Here is a 27,085-nt window from a genome sequence, read left to right on the forward strand (position 1 = left end):
TTTGTAAATCTGTCTGCGGTGAAGTTAGTGCCTCACCAGCCATGAACCTCACCGCACGTCACTGATATATATATATATATATATATATATATATATATATACATATATATATATATACATATATATATATATATATATATATATATACATATATATATATATATATATATATATATATATATATATATATGTATATATATATATATATATATATGTATATATATATATATATATATATGTATATATATATATATATATATATGTATATATATATATATGTATATATATATATATGTATATATATGTATATATATGTATATATATATATATATGTATATATATATATATATATATATATATATATGTGTATATATATGTATATATATGATGTCGTCTTTCAGTGATTGAAGATACAATTGTCTTGTCTTGTACTTAGAATGACTTGCCATGACTTTGAACCTGAGACTTCTATAATACCCCGCTGTCTTTGTGCATTTCTGTTAGCTATTTTCTATGCTTGTGACTCCACAGTAACTGGATGGCATTACATTTCCTCAACCCACAGAATGGGCCGAGTGTCAAAAAGGAGTCGGGACGTTAATCACGTGTTAAATAATGTTTCGCTGTTAAAGCAACTTACAGTTAACGCAGAATCAGAATTAGGGCTGCAACTAACGATTAATTTGATAATCGATTAATCTGTCGATTATTACTTCGATTACTCGATTAATAATCGGATAAAAGAGACAAACTACATTTCTATCATTTCCAGTATTTTATTGGAAGAAAAAACAGCATACTGGCACCATACTTATTTTGATTATTGTTTCTCAGCTGTTTGTAAATGTTGCAGTTTATAAATAAAGATTTATTTAAAAAAAAAAAAATATATATATATATATATATTTTTTTTTTTTAAAGCCTCTGCGCATGCGCATAGCATTGATCCAACGAATCGATGACTAAATTAATCGGCAACTATTTTTATAATTGATTTTAATCGATTTTAATCGATTAGTTGTTGCAGCCCTAATCAGAATTAGAAATACTTTATTAGTTTATTTATTATTATTATTATTATTATTTATTAGTAACTTTAACAGTCCTAGTAAAAAAGTATCCCGAAAGGCAAAATATATTAAGTTTTCATGTGAGGTTTTTTTATGTCATGCCTTAGTTTTGGGATGAATTTAGTGTTTTATTCATTCCATGTTTAGTGTAATGCTAATCTGCAGTGGCTGAAACTGAGTTATGTCACTTAGCTTGTCAACTGTGCTTTTTTGTCCTTAATAATATTGACGCGTCAATGTCAATCACAGGTTTTTGAGCAGCAGTTCATAGGCACTTTAACCGAGTTAAAAATGAGCATGTGTCATTTACTGTGTGTAATTGTGCAACTTGGTTAAAATAATTGTCAAAGTCAACAGTATAGTGGTAATGCTTCTCTTGTATCATGCCAAAATCCAAGCAAACATGGCCCAACAGACGGTAGCCTTTTCAAGCGATTACGACTTAATTTCCCCCTTGAGACAGACAATGCACAGAGCAGAATGGTTGTTGGAGGGGGACTCCCATCCACTCTTCTCTTCTCAGCACACACTCTCTGTGAACGAGGTCGAGTGTGGGGGGCATTTGGAAGGGGGTTGCTGCGCCACATTACTTTAGTCAATTCTGGGGGAGTGGTTCACAGGCCAAAAGACGTTTTTTGGTAGGGTGAACCACTGGACCTCCACTATCCAGCTGCCATGTGTATCTACTGTCATTGAATTTTGAATGCCTAAGAATGCACTGGGAGTCTGAGACTATCTAAAAGAAAAGTTGTAAGGGGATAAAAGTCGAAGACAATTAGGGGACTAATGATTCATTCATTTCATCAATCTATTGATTTATTTTCCTAAGAATCAACCACATTGATCTGTGCTCGGCGAGTTGAATCTCCAGAAGATATATATTGATCTAATATCGTTTTAAAAGGCAATCAATCAATTTGATCAATAATTTAAAAAAAATTCTATTTAGGTTTAGTACTTTCAGTAAAAACATTAAAGGTTACTCAAGTCTGTCTGTGGCGTCATCAGTCTTTAAAACAGAATTGTGGATACATACGATGGCCAAGAAAGGTCACAACAAATGCAAATGCCACAAAACAGTAACATAAAGCCACAACACAACTTTCAGCTACAGCAAGATTGTAAAAGCCACAACAAACGCCACAACACAATAACATAAAGCCACATGCCAACTTTCAGCTACAGCACGATTGTAAAAGCCACAACAAATGCCACAACACAATAACATAAAGCCACAGCACAACTTAAAACCACAAAGGATGTGACAGACACAACGGAAGTGACAGTGGAGCAAGTTTCACCGACAGTCCAAGTGGCTGAGGTGTAAGGTTAAAAACGGTGTAATGAACCAAGTATATCAGTATTATTTAAGTAATTATTTATGACTGAAAAAGTGGTCACACTTCACTTATTTTTCCAACTTCGTCCGTTTTCAACTTTCTCCCTCATCCACTTGGTGGTTGTAACATGGTTCTATCTACACTCCTGTTAAAATGTAATAATCACTTTTTCTTCTGTTCTTTGGATATTTTACATTAGTTTTGGTTGATACTCCAATACCAAGTGGTTACAGAGGCAGTATTGGTCATACCAATACTGGTACTGACACTTCAAATTTTCAAGGTTATTAAATTATTGCATTTTTGATCACAGTTCTAATGACACAGAAAGACAGCATTGTTGTGTAACAATATCAATTAGATATTTAAATAATTTCTTATTATTGGCTCTGATTTAAATAATTTGGCTTTTGCCTTTTATTGCTCTCCTGTGTCCAGGGACTTATTTCCTTACTTTGTATAGAACAACAAAAACGACAATATATTTTTTGGATACTAAAAATATCGATCCACTGTAGTATCGACCAATTATTTACATTATACTTGGTATTGTTTGTTTACATTCAAGAGCTCTCATTTGTTAGTGGTTAGCTTATCCTCCTACGGTGTGTAGTGCAGCATGTTTACCTATTCCTCGTCCTCCAATTATGATACTTGTAAGAAACTTAGTTATTTGCCGCGATAGAAGTGGCTTTGTACTGTAAAGGGAAGTTAACCGCGCGCTAGAATGCTACATTGCGTTCATTCGCTTGTCACTGTCAAATTTGCATACACAACTAGAATATGACAGAGGAGCAAGTTTCACCGACAGACCAAGTGGCTGAGGTGTAAGGTTAAAAACGGTGTTATGAACCAAGTATATCAGTATTATTTAAATAATTATTTATGACAGAAAAAGTTGTCACACTACACTTATTTTTCCAACTTCGTCCGTTTTCAACTTTCTCCCTCAGCCACTTGGTCCGTTGGCAAACTTGTCTGCTGTCACTTCCGGTGCGTCATGTTGTTGTGTTTTGGCTTATAGCTGTTGTGTTGTGGCTCTATGTTGTTGTGTTGTTGCTTTTGTATTTGTTGTGGCTTTAGCAATCGTGCTATAGCTGAAAGTTGTTGTGTTGTGGGGTTTGCATTTGTTGTGACTTATTACGGCTACTATAGCTGTTTATTAGAATGAGAGTAGTACCAGGTCTCACCACTGCTCACTTAACCTCAAAAGATTTGGTTGCACTTAATTTCTCAGGTTAACCTACTGGTAAATTTAACCTAAAGAGATGCTGGTTGCACTTTATTTTTGGTAGTAATATTGTATTATTTTTGTTGTGTTTCAAATCTACTATTAAAATGTTGGTTACTGTACTTTTATCGAAATTGTCTTGAATTTTGAAAATGAGACCAGAAAATGTTTCCTCTTGTTAATTCAACCTAAAGTGTTGGTTGCGCTGAATTCAAATACGATGTGAATGCATTGGCAATTAATTGTTGTTTACTTGCTTGTTTGTATCCATAATTCCCTTACAAGGAATAACAGTTATAGGAAACTTCACCTGCAGTGTCCAATATCCAGTAATCATTACACAATCACACTGGTTGAATTTTTAGCTAAAAAGTTACTGAATCCATTTCAATTCACTAAATTGTTTCGGATCGTATCGCTCTAAATAAACTAATATCGTCTCTGAATTGTATCATTAACATCAAATTGAATCGTTGTTAAAATGAATCGTTACACCCCTAGTGAGAATTTATGAGAAATTTGGTCTTTTGTTTTTGTAAACCTGAGGACTATAGGAAGGGGACTTTGTGGTTATTTGAATAAAGGAGTTAATTGGAGCGTTTACAGTATGTTTAAAATAGTTTGCATATTTGGTCAGAGCTTTATAGGAGATACGAGGTTCTCCGAAGGACCTCAGAAACTGAAGCCGTTTTTCTTTGTCTGGGTAGAGTGCTTCTGGAGTCGAGGCGCAAGTCAAAGAAAATCACCGCTAGAGGGATCTTCACTGGAGGCCGGGTGGTGCGAGGCGTGGACTGGCAGTGGGAAGACCAGGATGGAGGCAACGGAAGGAGAGGAAAGGTAACTTGTGGGCCAATAAGATAGGAGCATTACATTTCATTTCCATTTAAAGTGTGAAGATAACAAATATTGCTAGTGTTAGCTGCCACCTGTCCATGGCGGTCACTTGCCAATCGCAGCCACAAAAATTTCCCCCCGCAAAGAAAAGTATTTTCATAAACCTTGCCTACAGAGCCAGTGCCCACTTATTTTGCATCCTGAAATAGTTTTTTTTACGCCATGTAGCTGCAACTAATGTCAAAGTGTGCTACAACAATGCACAATGTTGATTGATTGATTCTCACCCTTAAATTCCACAGTGTGTTTGTGCTTTGTTGCAGCTGTGCTGCGAATTTGCAGCGTGCTATGTGAGATAGCTGATATAGGCTAAAATCTATATTGTGATATAGATTACAGCCTGCTGCGTTAATGCTATACATCACAATACAATACATTATTTAGTATCTAAATAATCACAATACAATACATTATTTTGTATCTAAATAATCACAATACAATACATTATTTAGTATCTAAATGATAATACAACTATCTCAAAACGGGTAACAAAGACTCCTAATTTGGCTGCTGACGTGTGCTGTGACATATTGTGTCATTTCTAGGGTTGGGTATCGAGTATCGAGTATCGATTGGAACCGGGACTAACTTTCCGATTCTCCCGGAATCGTTCAAAAGTTTAAATTTCGATTCCTATTTTCGATACCCAGTACGCCGACCGGAAAAAAAAAAAAAAAAAAAAAGTCTGCCGAACCGGAAGAAGAAGCCGCTGAGCACCAACGAAGAAGCGCCCACCGCCGGAAGTGTTAGCATAGCCGAGTGAGTCAGTCAAGCTCAAGCATGGATAGCGGGCGTCGGCGGTCGAAAGTGTGGCTTTACTTTACAAAAAAAAAGAAATAACCGCGAAATAACAGAGCTCCATGTCCATCAAGAAACGAGTGGAGAGAGAGCTGCAGATGTACCAGGACGTTCCACCGATACTTATGTCTGACGACCCTGCTGCATGGTGGTGGAACCAACAAAAGACTTATCCTTTGCTGTCATATCGCGCTTTCTCCTATTTATGCGTTCAAGCTTCTTCCACACCCAGCGAACGTGTATTTTCCACAGCAGGAGACACTATCTGTCCAGAACGTTCACGCATCCTGCCTGAGAAGGCGGATATGGTCATTTTCCTAAACAAGAACTGTCTCTGATTTTATACTGTACCTGCTGCTAATCTGGACTGGGTTTTGCAAGTTGTTTCTTATTGTTTATTTGCTTTTCTGCACCAGGTTAGCCCATCAGTGGGAGCACGGTAACATGTTTAAGTACCTGCAGCATCATACACTTGTGTGTGTAAATGTGTTTTCATGAGGTTTTCAAAAATAAAGCTCTCTTGAGGAAAGTGTACCCCTGGGAAAATGTATTCATAATTTATAATATTTATATTCAAGTTCATAGATTTGATATTTATATTCTAGTTGAAAACAGCCCTGTGAGGAATTTATAGTAAAGTTCATAAAAAGTTAATAGAATTAAAATTGATGGAGAATGTCAGACTATTTCATTCAGAAAGACTGTAGGTTAGCTAGCTCATTTAAAATATCCTAAACTTTTTTTGGACCCTGCCTCTTAAAAGAATCGTAATCGAGAATCGGCAGGAATCGGAATCGAAACAAAGAATTGGAATCGGAATCGGAATCGTTCGAATTCAAACGATACCCAACCCTAGTCATTTCCATATAATTATTTTCTCAAATATTAATCTACTTACTAATTTACTTTTAATATCTGGTTACTTTCTGTTGTAACATGGTTCTATCTACACTCCTGTTAAAATGTAATAATCACTTTTTCTTCTGTTCTTTGGATATTTTACATTAGTTTCGGGTGATACTCCAATACCAAGTAGTTACAGAGGCAGTATTGGTCATACCAATACTGGTACTGACACTTCAAATTTTCAAGGTTATTAAATTATTGCAATTTTGATCACAGTTCTAATCACACAGAAAGACAGCATGGTTGTGTAACAATATCAATTACATATTTTAAATGATTTCTTATTATTGGCTCTGATTTAAATCATTTGGCTATTGCCTTTTATTGCGCTACTGTGTCCAGGGACTTATTTCCTTGCTTTGTATACAACAACAAAAACGACAATATATTTTTTGGATACTAAAAATATCGATCTAGCCACTGTAGTATCGACCAATTATTGACATTATACTTGGTATTGTTTGTTCACATTCAAGAGCTCTCACTTGTTAGTGGTTAGATTATCCTCCTACGGTGTGTAGTGCAGCATGTTTACATATTCCTCGTCCTCCAATTATGATACTTGTAGTGACTTAGTTATTTGCCGCGATAGAAGTGGCTTTGTACTGTTAAGGGAAGTTAGCCGCGCGCTAGAATGCTACATTGCGTTCGTTCGCTTGTCGCTGTCAAATTTGCATACACAACTAGAATATGTCATCAACATGCATTAACGCGATACAACAGCAGTATTAAAAACTATTGTCGGCCAAGTTTATATCATTTATATCGTCTATATCGTGCAACTCTAATGCCAGGGCCATCGTATCGGGGGAGTAAGGTGATGACAATTCTAAGGGCCCACAGCCCGCTAGGGCCCACACATAGCCCCATTAGCCATTATGACAAAATGATTATGCATACACTAAACTAATATATATTCATACTAATTAATCCAAACTAAAACAAAGCCACAAGTCATTTAATATTCAAATTTCAAAATGTAAATAATTCCCTAGGGCCCATCTTTAAAAATGGTTTGGTCCACACCAATGTTCCCTCTAAGGTGCACGCATCCACAATTGCGCACTGCTTTTGTGTATCAGGCTAGGTGCACCGAAAATCTATGCTGCTCACATCATCCAAGTCCAACTTAAACTCTGAACAAAATAAACATTACAATTTATTCTGTACAATTTTCGACAAGTGATCACAACAGATAAAACAATGACGACGTCAATCGAGACATTTTAAGGAGAAGGACGTTGTCTGAGGCAACAATCATTTTATTGAGCAAAACTGACTACTGTCGGCTGTAACCACACCAAAACAACATCAGCGACAAAACTAATATCTAGCCAAACTGTTCACTTTCTTTTGTAATTACACCAAAGCAAACACATTATATGTCGCATTGATGGCAATTGCTCTCTTTCATTTGCGTCAAATGACGCACACTTTGCTCTATGCTCGGCTCAGCTAGTGATGCGTTCACGGCTAGAAAAACAGTTGGAATATTCCAACACCACACACAAACTCTTTTAGGTTGTTACAATATGATACGGTTCACGGTTCAGTCAATGTCAATAAGAGCGTGTTGCTGTTTTGTTGGTTAGCTTATAGCAGCAGAATTAAGAGTTAAATTCTGCATGCTATCTCTTATTTTGCCAAAATGAACAAGCATGGTACACTCTAGGGCTGCAACTAACGATTAATTTGATAATCGATTAATCTGTCGATTATTACTTCGATTAATAATCGGATAACAGAGACAAACTACATTTCTATCCTTTCCAGTATTTTATTGAAAAAAAACAGCATACTGGCACCATACTTATTTTCATTATTGTTTCTCAGCTGTTTGTACATGTTGCAGTTTATAAATAAAGGTTTATGAAAAATAAAAATTGCCTCTACGCATGCGCATAGCATAGATCCAAAAAATCGATGACTAAATTAATCGCCAACTATTTTTATAATCGATTAGTTGTTGCAGCCCTAGTACACCCACACTCTCCCATTACAATTGAGCTTATTCTAGTGTTGCGTATGAAGAATGTTAATTTATGGCTATAAATCATGAAATGCTGATCCGAGATGACATAAATGCTAATGAAAATCTCTGCAGTCATCTATTTTACAGACAAAAAGTTGTACATAGTGATCAGTGATGTTAGAAAAAAAAAAGCAAATGTTGTGGTGCAATTTTGAAATTAGTGCGCCGCATATGCTTGAAATGAGCAAAATACGTAAATATTGAATATTGTTATAAATGTGCCTGTCACTATATTACATATATACATACTTACAGCATGTATATGCAACATTTAATTAAAGGCCTACTGAAATTAATTTTGTTTTATTCAAACGGGGATAGCAGATCCATTCTATGTGTCATACTTGATCATTTCGCGATATTGCCATATTTTTGCTGAAAGGATTTAGTATAGAACAACGACGATAAAGTTCGCAACTTTTGGTCTCTGATAAAAGAAAAGCCTTGCCCCTACCGGAAGTAGCGTGACGACACCGGAGGAAGGGCTGCTAACATTTTCCTATTTTTTACACCAGCAGCGAGAGAGATTCGGACCGAGAAAGCGACGATTACCCCATTAATTTGAGCGAGGATGAAAGATTCGTGGATGAGGAACGTGAAAGTGAAGGACTAGCGTGCAGTGCAGAACGTATCTTTTTTTGCTCTGACCGTAACTTAGGTACAAGCTGGCTCATTGGATTCCACACTCTCTCCTTTTTCTATTGTGGATCACAGATTTGTATTTTAAACCACCTCGGATACTATATCCTCTTGAAAATGAGAGTCGAGAACGCGAAATGGACATTCACAGTGACTTTTATCTCCTCGACAATACATCGGTGAAGCACTTTAACTACTGAGCTAACGTGATAGCATCGGGCTTAACTGCATATAGAAACAAAACAAATAAGTCCCTGACTGGAAGGATAGACAGAAGATCAACAATACTACCAAACTCTGGACATGTAACTACACGGTTAATGCTTTCCAGCTTGGCGAAGCTTAGCAATGCTGTTGCTAACGACGCCATTGAAGCTAACTTAACTACGGAACCTCGACAGAGCTATGCTAAAAACATTAGCTCTGCACCTATGCCAGCTCTCATCTGCTCATCACGACCCGTGCTCACCTGCGTTCCAGCGATCGACGGTACGACGAAGGACTTCACCCGATCACCGATGCGGTCGGCGGCCCGGAGACGGAGGAAGACAAGGTGAGGTCGGCGGCTAGCGCGTCTGCTATCCATCTCAAAGTCCTCCTGGTTGTGTTGCTGTAGTCCGCCGCTAATACACCGATCCCACCTACAACTTACTTCTTTGCAGTCTCCATTGTTCATTAAACAAATTGCAAAAGATTCACCAACACAGATGTCCAGAATACTGTGGAATTTTGAGATTAAAACAGAGCTTTTTTATATTTATAAATTGATATGTGATGTCACATGACAATTAGGTTTTGTGCGAATTAAAGAATGTTTGCTAAAATGTGCTATTACCTCAGGGAGTTTGTAATCCCTTACCAATGCTGCACATTTTTTTTCCCCCCAGTTATAAAACATCATTATAAAGTAATCTAAATGACAGATGAGCTGGCTTTTGTTGTCCAGCACTACACTGTGTTTTCTAACTACGCTTCAGTCCCGATCATATTTTAAGAACCCCTCTTGGCAAATTAAAATTTAATTTTGCCATGTTATTCAATGGCATATCTTATCATTTTATGGTGCTGGCAGCAGTATATGCGCCACAAAAAACATTATGCTACTCCCGCTGCTTAGATATGCTGTTAGTTTAGCGGGAATGTTAACTGGGGCCATTAATCAATTACCTCTGGAAGGGTCTAAAAAGTAAATGTGTTTACTTGGGGCACATATTTTAATGAATACATAAATTAATTGTGGTGATGTTCATTTCGTGGCACATTCTCAATATTGTATGCGAGCAAGCAAATTAATGCCAACCTTACTCTGGGCTTCTTTTGTTACTTTCACCTACCTGACATTGACCTTTATTATGCAATATACTCACAATTTATTTAGAGGCTACCCCATAATTAACTCTTTTTAATTGTTCCTCTTCTTCCTCAACAGGTGACCGAGATCCAAGACTGGAGCGCAGCCAGCCCCCACAGTGCCGCCTACGTTCTCTGGGACAATGGGGCCAAGAACCTGTACCGGGTTGGCTTTGAGGGAATGGTGAGCTTACATCCAGTCTCACATGCACACACACACTGCATCCTGCAATACTTCAGCTGTCAGGTGGCCTTTGTGTTTGGCTGCAGGGTGGAGACTCTCCTTTATTATTTTATTTTTTTTGCTACCAGGCCTTTGTGAGAGCCACGTAGCCAGCAAGGCTTGGGCCGCCATTGTACAAGCAGCTGGAGGTGGAAACGATTTACATAATAAAGGCAATCTGCTTTTTAAGGGGGATAGAGTGTGAACATGGAGGTCAATTTCTCGACGAAGGGGTGTGGTTGCGGGGTGCAGCGGCACACGCGTCTCAGTGGTCAAAACACGCTTCTTCTCATTGGTGGAATTTTCTTTTTTATTGAAAGAGGCCTGCCAGATTTTCTTCTGGTAACGTAACAGATTTGGCTTTTGTTATTCTAATGCAGTGGAACTTCTGCGGTTGAAGGGGAAGGGGTGGTTTGGCTGAGGGGGGTATTTAATTACCATTCTTAACGGTCATCCTCGTGTAAAAATAACCGCTATTCATCGTAAGACATCGAAAAGGACTCCTACAGAGGAACTGCACTTTTTTTTTTTTATTTGGCTATCATTCACAACAATCCTAATGAGAGACAAGAAGACAAAAGTACTTTTTTTTGCATTCTAATATGTAAAAATCGGCTCGTTCTTGATGACTGGCAATGCAGCGAATCTAAATCACTTTAAAAACGCAACCAAAAACAATACTTAATTTAATTAACGTTCAGTAACCTGTATAATAACCAAGTTGTAGCGACATTGTTATTGTAATAGCGAACAGTGAGGAACTCTTTTTCTAGCGTAGTAAGACATCGTCTTGGGACGGCATGCAAAGGCATTAGCCGTAAGCTAGCTACGGAAAGAGATAAGCGAGTTTTAGCGTCAGCATCTGAATGGCCTTTGAGTTTGTAATGCACAACACAATGCGATAGGACACCAATCTGTACTGACTGAAAAACATGAACAATCATATTACAGTATCTGTAAAGTATTAACCCACATTTCATGTTTTGTTTGTACACAGCTAGTTTGACAGCAATTGTACTGTAGTTGTAATAACAAGCATGATGTGCTGCATGTATCATGATCAATATTAAAGTCACTCACTTGATGGACAGTTGTCTGTTTGGTTCAGCTGGCCGGGCAAGTTTTTTCAAGTTGACTTTGTGTATGCACGCCATATACAGTCATGGTCAAAAGTTTACATACACTTGTAAAGAACATAATGTCATGGCTGTCTTGAGTTTCCAATAATTTGTACAACTCTTTTTTTTGTGATAGAGTGATTGGAGCACATACTTGTTTGTCATAAAAAACATTCATGAAGTTTGGTTCTTTTATGACTTTATTATGGGTCAACTGAAAATGTGACCAAATCTGCTCGGTCAAAAGTATACATACAGCCATGTTAATATTTGGTTACATGTCCCTTGGCAAGTTTCACTGCAATAAGGTGCTTTTGGTAGCCATCCACAAGCTTCTGGCAAGCTTCTGGTTGAATTTTTGACCACTCCTCTTGACAAAATTGTTGCAGTTCAGCTAAATTTGTTGGTTTTCTGACATGGACTTCTTTCTTCAGCGTGGTCCACATGTTCTCAATTGGGTTTAAGTCAGGACTTTGGGAATGCCATTCTAAAACCTTAATTCTAGCCTGATTTAGCCATTCCTTTACCACTTTTGATGTGTGTTTGGGGTCAATGTCCTGTTGGAACACCCAACTGCGCCCAAGACCCAACCTCCGGGCTGATGATTTTAGGTTGTCCTGAAGAATTTGGAGGTAATCCTCCTTTTTCATTGTCCCATTTACTCTCTGTAAAGCACCAGTTCCATTGGCAGCAAAACAGGCCCAGAGCATAATACTACCACCATCATGCGTGACGGTAGGATGGTGTTCCTGGGATTAAAGGCCTCACCTCTTCCAGATGGTCTTATCTTTGTCCATGTGATCAGCAGCAAACTTTAGATGAGTCTTAAGGTGTCGCTTCTGTAGCAAGGGCTTCCTTCTTGCATGGTAGCCTCTCAGTTCATGGCAATGCAAAACACGCTTGACTGTGGACATTGACACCTGTGTTCCAGCAGCTTCCAATTCATTGCAGACCTGCTTTTTGGTGGTTCTCGGTTGACTCTTGATCATCCTGACCAATTTTCTCTCAACAGCAGGTGATAGCTTCGGTTTTCTTCCTGATCGTGGCAGTGACAAAACTGTGCCATGCACTTTATACTTACGAATACAATTGTCTGCACAGTTGCTCTTGGGACCTTAAGCTGCTTTGAAATGTCTCCAAGTGACTTTCCTGACTTGTTCAAGTCAATGATTTTTTTTTTTCAGATCTGTGCTGAGTTCCTTTGACTTTCCTATTGTCGCGTTATTAACCGAGTCCAATGACTGCATCACATGAGCCCTATTTAAATGGGCTCAGAGAAGTCAACAGGTGTCCATCCATCCATCCATCCATCCATTTCCTACCGCTTATTCCCAGGTGTCGTCAATCATAATCACGCACATGAAGTTAAGAGGCCATGCCATGAAGCCAATTTGATTTGATTGTAACTTTTCTACATCACCAAAATTGATAATGTATGTTGCTGTCTGTATACTTTTGACCCGGCAGATCTGGTCACATTTTCAGTCGACCCATAATAAATTCATAAAAGAACCAAACTTCATAATGTTTTTTGTGTTCCAATCACTCTATCACAAAAAAATGAAGAGTTGTAGAAATTATTGGAAACTCAAGACAGCCATGACATTATGTTCTTTACAAGTGTATGTAAACTTCTGTCCACGACTGTATGTCCACATAGCTTGACTCCCAACTTCCACATTTATGCCCTCAAGTAACACCGACATCACTCTATCAGCTTCCGTCTGGTCCAACGTTTCACCCTCTGTTCGTGCTCGCTTCTATAATCAGCAGTTCATCTTTTGTATATTTAGGTTCAAAAAGAAGGTTGTGAATCCTCATTTGTTGAAAAATGTGTCGTCTTCGTTGTCTGTTACCAAGTCGGCCGTGATTCCAACACACTTGCGTTTGTTTCCGGAAGTAGGAACTAGGGCTGCATGATCAATCAAAATCGAATCGACATCAAGGTTTCTTATTAATGAGGTAAAAACCCCAGGAGTTTTTTTTTTCTCCGCCGTCACCAGCGTTTGACTGACTGACATGTTCCCCAATCAGAATTGTTGAGTCTTGCGTTTGTTCGACTCTCGCTTCAAACAGAAAGAAAGACGTCTGACTTTGTGCATCGCTCTCGGCACTTGAGCGCGTTTGTTAAACAGTGGAATTAACTGAACAGCGAGACCCCTCTTGTCATATCAAAACAACACTAAATTAAAGTGCACTTTTTGTACAGAACGCCACTACAATAGTTTATAAATAAATAAATGATAAATGGGTTATACTTGTATAGCGCTTTTCTACCTACAAGGTACTCAAAGCGCTTTGACAGTATTTCCACATTTACCCATTCACACACACATTCACACACTGATGGCGGGAGCTGCCATGCAAGGCGCTAACCAGCAGCCATCAGAGGCAAAGGGTGAAGTGTCTTGCCCAAGGACACAACGGACGTGACTAGGAAGGTAGAAGGTGGGAATTGAACCCCAGTAACCAGCAACACTCCGATTGCTGGCACAGCCACTCTACCAACTTCGCCACGCCGTCCCGTCACGTTTAAAACAAATAAAGTGCACTTTTGTGCATGATGTCACACAAGATATTTCAATAACTGTCAAATAAAAATGAGCTGCATAATAGGAAATCAAGTAGTGTGTGTCCTTCGCTATGTGGTAGGTTACTGCCGACGTTATCTCCTTCTTTTGTTGACTAATTTTTTCATACAGTGTTGATGTGGAAATGGTTGCCTCTGCATTTTGTTGGTGTGGCACCGAACGGAGATGTTGACATGCGTAGTTTCAAGCACTCTTCATTCTCTAGCGGGTGACTTTTCAAATAATGTTACATATTAGCAGTAATGCTACTTTTTGTAGCAACGCTTTTGCCCCACACTTGACAAATTACGGTTGTCTGTTCGACATATTCCCGCTTGAAGCCAAACCACCGCCAGACGATGGACACCCTGCTGTTTTTCTTGGGAATTAATTCTTCCTTCATTTGTTACCAGATTCGCACCTTCTTTCTCTCGTATTACCACTCGCACCACAGCTAACATTACCCATGCCGCTACCTCTCTGCTCCACGGGGGCGTGTACATACGTATGTGACGTATGTAAGAAGGTGCGCTTGTTTTGTCTCTGTGAGAAGGAGAGACAAGAAAGAGTGATAAAAGCCTGTAGTGTAATTCCCGCAGCTAAAAGCAATTGCGTGAGAACGTATACTCGAATATCACGATATAGTCATTTTCTATATCGCACAGAGACAAACCAATAGAGGTAATATGCTAATCACTGTGATCGAACTCAAATTAATCGCGATCAACGGTCACGATCATATAGCCTAGGGTGACAAAAGCACTGGGACACTGCTAGAGTCCTCGTGTTTATCCAAGTGGGCAAGAAATAAACAGATTAAAAAGCAAATTGTATATTCGATGAAAATATTTTACGGAACGGAGTTCTTGTTAGGTAAGCTGTGGTCTTGCGTGGTATGTATAGGGATGATGTTCGTTAAGAAATTATCGAGTTCGATGCCATTATCGATTCCTCTTATCGAACCGATTCCTTATCGAATCTTTTATCGAATCCAGATAGCTTGTTGTGTGTGCACTGAGTTCCAAAAGCCATAGATGTTATATGACTGGGCCGGCACGCTGTTTATTTGGAGGAAAAGCGGATGTGACTGAGGACAGCATGCGGCCGTTAAAGGGTGAAGGTTTCAGGTGAGAGAGGACGCTAAAGGCACGCCCCCAGTGAGCATATAGTGCTGCTATGTGCGTTGTAAATAAAAAAATTGCAGACAAACACATCACCAACATGGACGAGGTGCTGCTCTCTTTCGACATCCCGGTGAAGCACACTGTGGAGAAGAAGGGGACCAGCACGGTAGCGAATCGATACGCACAACGGGGCAAGAGAAGTCGGCTTTTACTGTTGTGCTAGCTTGCTATGCTAATGGACAACGAGACTGACTTTGAAAATGAGGAGAGGGAATCTGGCGTGTTTGATGGAGAACTTGCCCAGCTGTTCATTTCGGACACAGAAGATGAGGACTTTAATGGATTTGTGGATGAGGATTGATAAAAAAATAATGTGAGTACATTGATAAATACTTCAATAAAGTACAACCGAACTCAGCTTTGCTCCTGCTGCCTTTTTAAAACAGCGTCCATGCAGGCTAGCGTATGTTTTAAGCTAGCGTATGTTTTAAGCTAGCGTATGTTTAACCATGCCTGCGCCCAAAAATACGCTGCGCTTTATTTATGCGTTAAATACAGAATAGCACCCGTAACTGACACGGCGCCTTTTAATACGGTGCGCCCTATGGTCGCGAAAATATGGTATAGTGGCTTCGATAACGGGAACCGGTTCTCAAAAAGGGATTCGAATCCATGGAATCGGTTCTTTTCTTATCGAACAATCGGGAGAACCGGTTTCGAACATCATCCCTAATCATGTAAGAACTGCAGCTCTTTTTTGGTCAAATTAAAAATTGTTGAACCTCACAGGTCTTCCAGTTTAAAGGCAAGGTTAGAATATTTTCTGTGTTTAAATACAGTGGTGTCGAAAGTGTGGCCCAGGGCCCTTTCGTCCCTTCAGCTTGTTTTATTGTTGGCTCTTGTTATTTTGTATTAATGAAATGTATTAGAATTTTACAGTAATTTGCTTTGCACAATGCCACTTATAACACAAAGCTAAGATATATATGAATGTTTTTTTTTTCCAGTTGGCCCAGCATATAATATTTATACATACATTGGATTGGTAACTTATAGCATCTTTAAATGCATCAAAAGGGCCCCCCTGCATCCTTCAATTTTCCTGTATGCAGCCCTCGCTGGGAAAAGTTTGGCCAGCTTGTGCATACTGTGTACACAATCACAAGCTTGATGCAGCAAGACAAAGGAATGTTTTGTCCGCCTCCCTTGAACTCTGCCACACATGCGATGTGACATGCCGTCTTGCAATGTAGTGTCTCATTGCCCTGATATTGTCTCCGATATTATCCGGTTTCCGAAAAAACAAAAACAAAACACATACTGGCGCTGCATCTTAAGTGTCTGCAATCTTTGTTTTTATTATTTATGAGTGTGCCCTTTTCTCTGACGGAATTACCTCAGGCCACTGACTGACCTCTCTGCTTCTCGTCTATCACAGTCGGATCTGAAATGCGTTCAGGATGCCAAAGGAGGGTCCTTTTACAGGGACCACTGTCCTGTGTTAGGTAAGTCGGACCATTATTGTCATTATTGGACCAATTGCTAGTGCAGCAAATTCGAGGGCAGATGGGGAATTTTCTGGTGTAGGAGACCACTAGATGGCAGCACCACCTTGTTTCCTGGCTACCATATGACCAACTCTGTATTCCAAGAGTATATGGAATAATTCGTTCCCCTTTATGCCATATTGGCCTAAATTATAACATTTGATTTATGTTAGGTTTATGTTTATTTTGAACATGTAATCCAGATTAGACAATAATACAGCAGATATTTACAGTGTTACACAGAAGTTCAACATGTCCATAAAAGAGAAGGAAGACGCAGATCTGATCTAATCCAGCCCCTGTTCCATATCTCAAATATTACTAATACTTTCGTTCACTTCCTGAATTCAATCTGTAACATAGATATTTACATACAATACCTTTCCTTTTCAGACATGACCGCGATAAATTAATTTCTACAAAGTATTTCTACAAAGTAGGACTAAATACAAATGGAATATTTTCATAGCTAGAACATTAAAAAACCTGAGGCTGAGCTAATTAGTGGCCACGATACTGAACTGAGCTCTGCTTGGTTTTTGTCTCACCTAGTGGGAAATACTACTGTAGTGTTGGTATTTTTAGTTAATTTATGCTTCAAAATGCTTATATATATATATATATATATATATATATATATATATATATATATATATATATATATATATATATATATATATATATATATATATATATACACACAAATTGAGAGAGATATACTGTGTGTATATATATATATATATATATATATATATATATATATATATATATATATGTAGTGAGGCAGATTACCTCAGTTTGGTCATTTGATAAGAAGCTCGCCTGCTGAAAAAGTGTGGGCAAACCTATCGTAGATTATTTAATATTAAATAAATTATAATGATAAATGGGTTATACTTGTATAGCGCTTTTCTACCTTCAAGGTACTCAAAGCGCTTTGACAGTATTTCCACATTCACCCATTCACACACACATTCACACACTGATGGAGGCAGCTGCCATGCAAGGCGCATCCAGCACCCATCAGGAGCAAGGGTGAAGTGTCTTGCCCAAGGACACAACAGACGTGACTAGGATGGTAGAAGGTGGGGATCGAACCCCAGTAACCAGCAACCCTCCGATTGCTGGCACGGCCACTCTACCAGGTTAAAGAGTCTTCCTTTGTTTAAGAGTAAATGTTATGTGCATTCTGTGTCCTAAATGTAACTTCTCTTAATTGTGATGTGTGGATGAGGATTGATTTGCGAGATCATCTTTATCATTTTCTTGCAGGTGAGCAGAATGGCAACAGAAACCCCGGTGGTCTTCAGATTGGAGACCTAGTCAACATCGATTTAGACCTCGAGATCGTCCAGTCACTCCAGCATGGCCATGGCGGCTGGACTGACGGCATGTTCGAGACTCTTACCACCACAGGCACGGTGTGTGGCATTGATGAAGATCACGACATTGTGGTTCAGTATCCCAGTGGGAACAGGTGAGTCTTGATCACGTAATCACTGCTGCCGAATTCACCCACTCACCTTGTGTCTATTCGTTTTGCTTCTTCGCAGGTGGACCTTCAACCCTGCTGTGCTGACAAAAGCCAATGTGGTGCGCAGTGGTGAAGTTGCTGCTGGGGCAGAGGGAGGCACTTCCCAGTTCCTGGTGGGCGATCTGGTTCAGATTTGCTACGACATTGACCGCATCAAGCTGCTACAAAGAGGCCATGGAGAGTGGGCAGAGGCCATGTTGCCTGTAAGTCCACTCTTTTTTTAAATTCATACACAGTCTGTCAGGGAATTGTCCTTTTTTGACACTGTATTAATTAGAGACTGGCAGTTACAGTCTATGGTGCCCTCTTGCTAAAAGCGGCCACAAACGTTTAAAAAGAGTCTTGTCTATAGAGCCCACCAGTTAAACGTGGCCAGCGGACACTAATTTTGCATCCCGGAATAGCTTTTGTACTTTATTTAGTAGGGCTGCAATTATCGATTATATAGTTAGTTTGATTCTAATCAAATAAAACACTTTTTCTAACCTCAATGCGACTTTTAGAGGAAACCGTTAAATTAAGCAAGGATTTTCCGACTTACCTTTATTCTTTCTTCTTAGAAATGCACATAACATTAAAATTGGACATTTAACACTGGAGAATCACCTTATATTACTTATATTTAAAAAAATAAAATAAAAAGGTAAAAAAAACAACTGCATAGACAGATAAACATGGATAGAAAATAGATGGGTAATAGATAATAAACAACCAAACTAAATACAAAGATTCTAATTAAGTATGATAAATTGAGTAACTATGTATTTAACAATTTAACACATACCGTATTTTGCGGACTATAAGTCCCAGTTTTTTTCATAGTTTGGCCGGGGGTGCGACTTATACTCAGGAGCGACTTATGTGTGAAATTATTAACACATTACCGTAAAATATCAAATAATATTATTTAGCTCATTCACTCACGTAAGAGACTAGACGTATAAGATTTCATCGGATTTAGCGATTACGAGTGACTGATTGTTTGGTAAACGTATAGCATAATCTATATGTTATAGTTATTTGAATGACTCTTACCATAATATGTTACCTTAGCATACCAGGCACTTTCTCAGTTGGTTATTTATGCGTCATATAACGTACACTTATTCAGCCTGTTGTTCACTATTCTTTATTTATTTTAAATTGCCTTTCAAATGTCTATTCTTGGTGTTGGGTTTTATCAAATGAATTTCCCCAAAAAATGCGACTTATACTCCAGTGCGACTTATATATGTTTTTTTCCTTCTTTATTATGCATTTTTGGCCAGTGCGACTTATACTCCGGAGCGACTTATAGTCCGAAAAATACGGTACATGATTGAAAAGGTATTAATTGGAGGAGGGGTTGGGGAACGATTGGAGGAATGGTGGAGTGTTTGATTTTTGGCTAGAGTGAATGTAGTGTTTGAATCAGAATCAGAATATTTTAATTGCCATTGTTTGAGAACGGGTTCACAAACTAGGAATTTTTCTTGGTGCAATCGTGCAACATAATAACACATATTTGGTAAAAAAAGAGCTGTGACTGAGCTATCAGATAGACTTAGAAGGAATTCAAGGAATTCAAGGAGCTACTGTTAGGAGTTATTGTTCATTTGCCTGATGGCCGAGGGGAAAAAACTGTTCAGGTGGCGGGAGGTGTGGGTCTGGATGGAGCGTAGTCTCCTGCCTGAGGGGATAGGGGAGAATAGTTTGTGTCCAGGGTGAGAAGAGTCAGCTGTGATCCGACCCACACGCCTCCTGGTCCTGGAGGAGAACAAGTCATGGAGGGATGGGAGCTTGCAGCCAATCACCTTCTCAGCAGCACGTACGATGCGCTGCAGTCTATTCTTATCCTGGACTGTGGCGCCGGGGAACCACACTGTGATGGAGGAGGTCAGGATGGACTCTATGATGGCTGAGTAAAACTGCACCAGCATCTCGGTCGGCACCTTAAGTTTCCTCAGCTGCCGCAGGAAGTACATCCTCTGCTGGGCCTTCTTGATGAGGGAGCTGATGGTCGGCTCCCACTTGAGGTCCTGGGTGATGGCAGAATATGCTGTATTGCTGTTCTGTTCTTGGGTGTTCCAATCCTCCAAATAGAGAGATAGGAAAGAGCTTTCATAGAGTCCCCCAAAAAGTGGTTCATAAAGTCAGGGTAAAAAATGAAAGTGCGTCAAAAGAAATGTCTCTTAAAAATATCACTTTCATTGTCTTGTGGAATACAATTGGAACATGCTTGTGTCTGCAGCAATCACTTTGTAAAATGTTTGAACATTTGATTTGTTTGAGAAATTGTCTGTGATGCAATCAAGTTTATTTTCTATAATATTAGTTGTGTTTGAGAGCAGAACTAAACGTAAGAAAAGGACAAGAGATGGCATAAGTTTACACACTTTTGTGGTTGCAATGCCCAATTATAACTACAAAGGCCTGGTTGTGCAAATAAACTAACGTCATGTTAAGTCTGAGTAATAAATATTGTGATTGTTGATCCAATCCACCTTATTTTTGTTGTCAATTTTCATAACAGAAACTAAAAGTTTAGTTGTTGTTGTGCAGGAAAGCCAAGTGCTTTATTCAACACGGTTGACCACATTATAACGTCATTGGTGCTATTTGTTAGCATAAAGAAAATATCCTTAGAAGTATTAATAAACTAGATGAATAAATGTCTCGTAGGCTCAACAGCATATACTGAATCTTGATATTGCTAGCAAACATTGCTGAACAACAGACATCTATAACTAAATAATAACACAAAATATGAACTTCACACCGTAAAAAAATTACAGACATTAATTGTAGATGACCGACTATTATTTATAGCAGGAAATCAACTGCAAACAAACATACCCTTTTTCTCATTTGCGTTGCAGCACGGCACTCCTTATGTCAATCAAATACGTTACTTATTAATGCACGAATGAGTCCAACTTTGTCTTTCACCGATGAATGCTTAATTTGTGGACACCTCAGATTTAAAGACATGATGTGCCTCTAATCTTTTCTTCTCTAAATCCGTGTGTGCCAAATGAAGTGAGGTCGTAGTGAGCAGTAACGTCTTGGTGATGATAAATGATTTGAAACATTAAAAAATATATTTTTCTCAACAGTGTAAAAATCCATTCCATCCCATTTTTTAAATATATTTTTCATGATCTCTTATATGTTTGCCTCCAAACCTTTCAAAATACATCAAAATCTGCACTGATTCAGGTTAATAAAATGTAGCCTAATGGGGCTTTAGACCATCGCCTGAAACCCTGAAATGCCTGCATGTGTCTTTAGGTCACGTTATTGCAACCCAGTTATAGCTCTATCAGCACTCCACCAGTCCTGCACGCAGCATTTTATTGTGACATTCAACCAGATTTATTTTGTTTATGTGTCGTACTTCCTGTCTCACTCTACGCCATTTGTGCGAAATTGCTGCGGCTTTGCTGCAGCATCCAGTAAAAATAGAGGCCTTGTGTACTTGCTGCTGAGAGCTCCAGAGCAATAGAGCTGCTGGAAGTTGACTAATGACCAGAGTGGAAACGTACAGTATCGGCATCGCACCCGCAACACAAGTACACTGTGTGTAATGTGTCAGTTGTTGTTATTGTTTACTCTGTTTTTATGTTAAACTTGTTTCAATATAAATTGTTTAGTGTTTTTCTGCATAATGTTCAACTTGTGATATTGTCATGGCAACCTGTGTATTGTAGCTACCTGTCTATAGTGGCTACTTTTGCTGTTTCCCTTGAGTCGTTGCTAAAGACTGACATGTTTGCTTTTGACTATGTACCCATTTTTTAAGGACCGCCGTAAGTGGCTGATCCGTTGGCTGTCCTCTTCTTGTCTCCCTGTAATGTATGTCTGCTCTTAGTGGGACTGTGCCGAAAATGTAATTTCAGTCCTTATGTGTCTTGTACATGTTAAAGAATGGACAATAAAGATCATCTTGAATTTTGAATTATACAGGTGAAACTCAAAAAATGTGGTTATCGTTTTAGTCAGCAATTTCAGCAATTCAACTTCAAATGTGAAATTAATGTGACATAAACTCATTACATAAAAAGTGAAATATGTCAAGATTTAATTTTTGATCATTTTGATGATCATAGTTAACAGTTTTTGAAAACCCAAAATTTTCTGAAATTTTCAATTTGAGGTTTTAATAAGATGGAAGCCATAATCATCACAACTATACCAAAATAAGTCTTGAAATATCTTGAGTTGCATGTTTATTAGCCTATGTCATATGTTGGTTTCACCTTGTGAATACAATTGCTGGGAAAAACTTAACATTTGCATGATTTTCTAATGTTTTGAGTTTCACCTGTAGAAGACTCGGTGGTTAATTGAATTGGGATGTTTACCTGCACGTGCAAGCCGTCCTTCAAGCTCTTTGTTTTACTTCCAAGACATGTGGTTATTATTCTTTAAACAACTATGAACAGTATCTGTAGCTTATGAAGAGTATTCACTGCTGTCACGCGTCATTAAAATAATGTTCGACCAATTCACTCCAAGATGTCACCTGTCTCTGCCATGATGGACCACGCATCAATGACTAATGAACCGGCCCCTACATGAATCTTGACAAACTCTAAAGTTTTAGAACTTTGAAGTTATCCGGATTAAGACATTATTATTATTTTTTTCCACTAGTTTGTTGTCCCTGTGGAGGCTCTGCTATACAGATGATGGATCGCATAGCAAGTTGAGATGTGTCTCTTTCTTTACATTCCTTCTCTATCACTAAAATGGAATTGGTTTTTTTGTGTCATTTATCACTTTGTATTTTTTGCTTCGAGCTTTGTCTTTCGGCTGTGAAGGACAGTTCTTCTCAGCTTTTCCTTGTGCCTCTATTTTGACATTTTTTTTAACCTCTTTGTGTGTATATTAATATACAACACATACTGTACCCCTAAGAAAACTTTTATTCTAATGAGTTTGTGGCATAATTTATCAACAGACCCTTGGGAAGGTGGGCCGCGTGCAGCAGATCTACTCTGACAGTGACCTGAAGGTTGAGGTTTGTGGGACGTCGTGGACGTACAATCCCGCCGCCGTCACTAAGATCGCTCCCTCTGGGTCCGCTGTCAGCAACGCCTCGGGAGGTTTGCACCACCCCCACCGCTGCCATGACTTCATGACGATGGCACACAATCCTATCATGATGTTTTTCCTCTTTCTGTTTTTCCCAGAGCGTCTGTCTCAGCTGCTAAAGAAGTTGTTTGAGACACAGGAGTCCGGCGACATCAACGAGGAGTTGGTCAAGGCTGCAGCCAATGGAGATCTGGCCAAGGTGGAGGACATTTTAAAGAGACCTGATGTTGATGTAAGTGCTTCAACTACCACCTGGCGGCAGTCATCATTTGTCCAGGCTGCTTTAGAGTCTGCAAGTTAGCGCTGCTGTACCTTTTGCAAATTTGATACTTTGGGAACAGGTTTGATATTTTGTATTTGTCAGTGAAAGTCAGTAGGCATTTTTATTACAGCTGACTTGTGCATTTTAATGTGAAGAGGCTTCGCTACGAGCCTCAGACCTTAGGTATGATTCCATCTCAAAGATTTAACTGTGGAAACAACACTTTTCTTCAAGTATGTCAGAAATATTAGTCATCCCTTATTAGCCTTTCTGATTGTGGTTGGCAGGCACGCGGGAGAAGCAGCTGGCTGCTGAAGGGCAAATGTTTATGGCCTCCAAATTTGAGGCTAAACTTTTGCTCTCCCACTCAGAGGTGCAGGCATTGAATAAGACAAACTGGCTATCTGAGGCTGTGGTCTTTTTTTTGATTTTTTAATGTTGAGGCAAACACATGGCTATTGTTAAACTCACTAATATTGTTCAACACACATGCACTTTTTGATAAAAATTTAAACAATGATTGTCAATTGATAATCCAGATGTAGAATATATCTAATTAGTGCGCAAATAGTCCTGACCGCTCTAATCCCAGTATATTGGGGCTGAGCGCCTCGAAGAAGAGGGCTGAGATCCTCCCACTTCTGCATCTTCCTCCTCAATCTGAAAAGCATTACCGCAGGGCCCAGAGGAGGCACAAAGCGCATTGGTGTGCACTGCAGCACAAACCTTATTCACTCACTAGAAGCCAGTTGAGATGTGCACACTTTGTGTTTGTGTGTGTTGCCAGAGGAAACTCCAGTTTGTCAACCAGAAGACGCTCAGATTATTACTGGTTACACTTAGTTTACACTATTGACTTATGTCATCCAGAGAGTGTGAATAACTGTGTGGGTAAATGCTGGCCATATGCCCCACTGCCTTTCACTGGAATTATTTGTTTAAAGCTGAGCACACAAAGCCTGACCGTGATCTGCCTGCCAGGACAAGAGATGTCTGGAGACTCCCAAATGAGTCCACATGAATATTTATACTCTACGTTTTTGCAGCGTAGTGATGAAACACGGCCTTGAATGCAGACTCTGATGTCCCATCTGGCTAATTGAGTGGACACATATTTGCACACTCACCATGATGATGACATCTGACTGTTCTCACAGGTGAACGGGCAGTGTGCTGGACACACGGCCATGCAGGCGGCCAGTCAAAATGGCCACGTGGATGTCTTGAAGCTGCTACTCAAGCACAACGTAGATCTGGAGGCAGAGGTTAGCATGACTAAACAGTTTTCCTATAGTCATACTTTTGCACCACACCTCATCACTGGTGTACCATACGCAGGACAAAGATGGGGATCGGGCGGTGCACCACGCAGCCTTTGGAGACGAGGGCTCCGTCATTGAGGTGCTGCAACGAGGCGGCGCCGACCTGAACGCCAGGAACAAGCGCAGGCAGACTCCGTTACACATAGCTGTCAACAAGGGCCACTTGCAAGTGGTGAAAACCCTGCTGGACTTTGGCTGCCACCCTAGCCTCCAGGTAACACATCACAACCACCTCCTCAATTGAATATGTTTAAAATTTAATCACAACTAATGTACTGCGAGTGGTCATAACCCAAGGTTCCTGGTTTAGGATTCCGAGGGAGACACACCCCTGCATGACGCCATCAGCAAGAAGAGGGATGACATGTTGTCAGTGCTGCTGGAGGCGGGCGCCGACGTCACCATCACCAACAATAACGGCTTCAACGCCTTGCATCACGCTGCATTGCGAGGAAACCCCAGGTACGAACCCATAAACCTGGATTATGCTCCACCGTCGAGGCGCTTGCGTATATTACACTGGCACACTCCTCCCCCTCTGAACCCTCTCGCATAGCTTGAGGTGCACCCCTCCTCAAAAAATGTGACCTTGCTATGTGGCCCGTAAAGGCTATGGTTGTTTTTTTTTGTTCTTTTCATTATTTTATGTACGGTATATATATGATTAGGGTTATAACAATATTAAATCTTCATATTGTGACCAAAAATATCACGGTTATCAAAAAGTACTTACCGGTATACACGCACAAAAATATTTTCACAAATTTATATTTAGAATATTGAATAAAAACAATTAGACATATAATCAACTTTTTTGGTAGAAGAAACATTAAATATTATTCTGGCTTCTTAAGAGACATTTAATTTGAGTGTGTGTATATATTAATCTTCTTCCGTTTTGATTTAAAAAGGCTTTAGTGTTTTTTTTCATGATAAAGGAACAGCAGGTGTTGGGTGCTTCACTTCCGGTTTATGTTATGTCACGCAAGTTCACTTCCCTCCGTAAGGTATATATATATATCAGTCACTCTAAGAGAGCACAGTCTGTAGATTCATGGTGAACAATTGAATAGCTTAGTTGCTCAGACAGCAATGTGTTTGAACAAGTTAATGTCTCTTGAGCCCCAATTACACTGCACACCAAATCTGATGTTTTTGCCCTTAAGTGACACAAAGCGCTTCAAATCTGATCATTTCGCTTCAGACCACATCAGGCAGTAGTCCAAATTCGATTGCAATCAGCTTTTGGCGTGCTACATCATTTGAGTGCGCGGGGAAAGATGCAGCTTGCCAGCGGAAGTGAATAGATACTTCATCACAACATCCTTTTTTGATGAGCAAAGTCTTTTTTTAAACGGACACATTTTCGATGCATCACTAGTCAGTAGTGCGCAAATAAGAGGCTATATGTAATGTATGAATACATACTTTGATTCCGAAGAGATAGTGATTGTTGAAGGACCGGAATTGACACGGTGGCGTATTTGTTTACATGCTATGTTCATTGCGTAAGTTGTTTACGTAAGTGAGTTGAAAAATAAAGCTAATGTAGATCCACGCTGACGTATATATTACACTATATACTGTATATTCATTCATACATTATATTACTTTTTAGTTATTATATATTTTCACGTAAAAAAACACAAATTTTTAAGGTGTGGTGACTTTTTATTCTATTTTGTAGTAGGAGTAGTAGTGACTTCTATGGTCATATACGGATTCCGGTCAATTTCCTTTGTTTTAATTTTATCGAACTGCGCATGGTAATGACGTCAAGGCCACATTGGGGCCTGTGTGCGTTTATACTTGAGTCTAATAAAGATTACACTTTACCTACACTTTAAACAGCTAGCTAGAAAAAATCCTATTTCTAACAAATCAGATTTGGGCCACTTTGGCTTGCAGTTTAAACGCTGTCTTGTATTCATGTTAGCATTTAAGCTTGGTAGTGAGCTAGCGCTAGCTTGCTTCTTCAGTAAATGAGCAGTATCACCAGTTGGTTAGTTTATTGAAGTGCGGTTATTAATCACGATTTTAGGATCATTA

The 27,085-nt window shown here is 39.1% G+C and overlaps 1 protein-coding gene across 5 annotated transcripts in view; it reads left to right on the forward strand.

Annotated features, from left to right (window-relative positions):
- mib1 (MIB E3 ubiquitin protein ligase 1) overlaps positions 1-27,085 on the forward strand; it is a 123,512-nt gene that overhangs the window by 28,885 nt on the left and 67,542 nt on the right. For 4 of the 5 annotated variants that reach the window (XM_062022873.1, XM_062022875.1, XM_062022874.1 and 1 more), the window contains exons 3-12: positions 4,349-4,478; positions 10,340-10,444; positions 16,734-16,800; positions 18,115-18,319; positions 18,396-18,579; positions 23,319-23,463; positions 23,551-23,684; positions 24,872-24,979; positions 25,053-25,250; positions 25,347-25,498. In XM_062022873.1, coding sequence (XP_061878857.1) covers positions 4,349-4,478; positions 10,340-10,444; positions 16,734-16,800; positions 18,115-18,319; positions 18,396-18,579; positions 23,319-23,463; positions 23,551-23,684; positions 24,872-24,979; positions 25,053-25,250; positions 25,347-25,498 — 1,428 coding nt within the window. Of the gene's footprint in view, positions 1-4,348; positions 4,479-10,339; positions 10,445-16,733; positions 16,801-18,114; positions 18,320-18,395; positions 18,580-23,318; positions 23,685-24,871; positions 24,980-25,052; positions 25,251-25,346; positions 25,499-27,085 lie in introns of all 5 variants that reach the window. The other variant, XM_062022871.1, reaches the window with a different exon arrangement.

The sequence above is a fragment of the Entelurus aequoreus genome, linkage group LG16 (genome assembly GCF_033978785.1).
Source record: "Entelurus aequoreus isolate RoL-2023_Sb linkage group LG16, RoL_Eaeq_v1.1, whole genome shotgun sequence".
Classification (NCBI taxonomy): Eukaryota; Metazoa; Chordata; class Actinopteri; order Syngnathiformes; family Syngnathidae; genus Entelurus; species Entelurus aequoreus.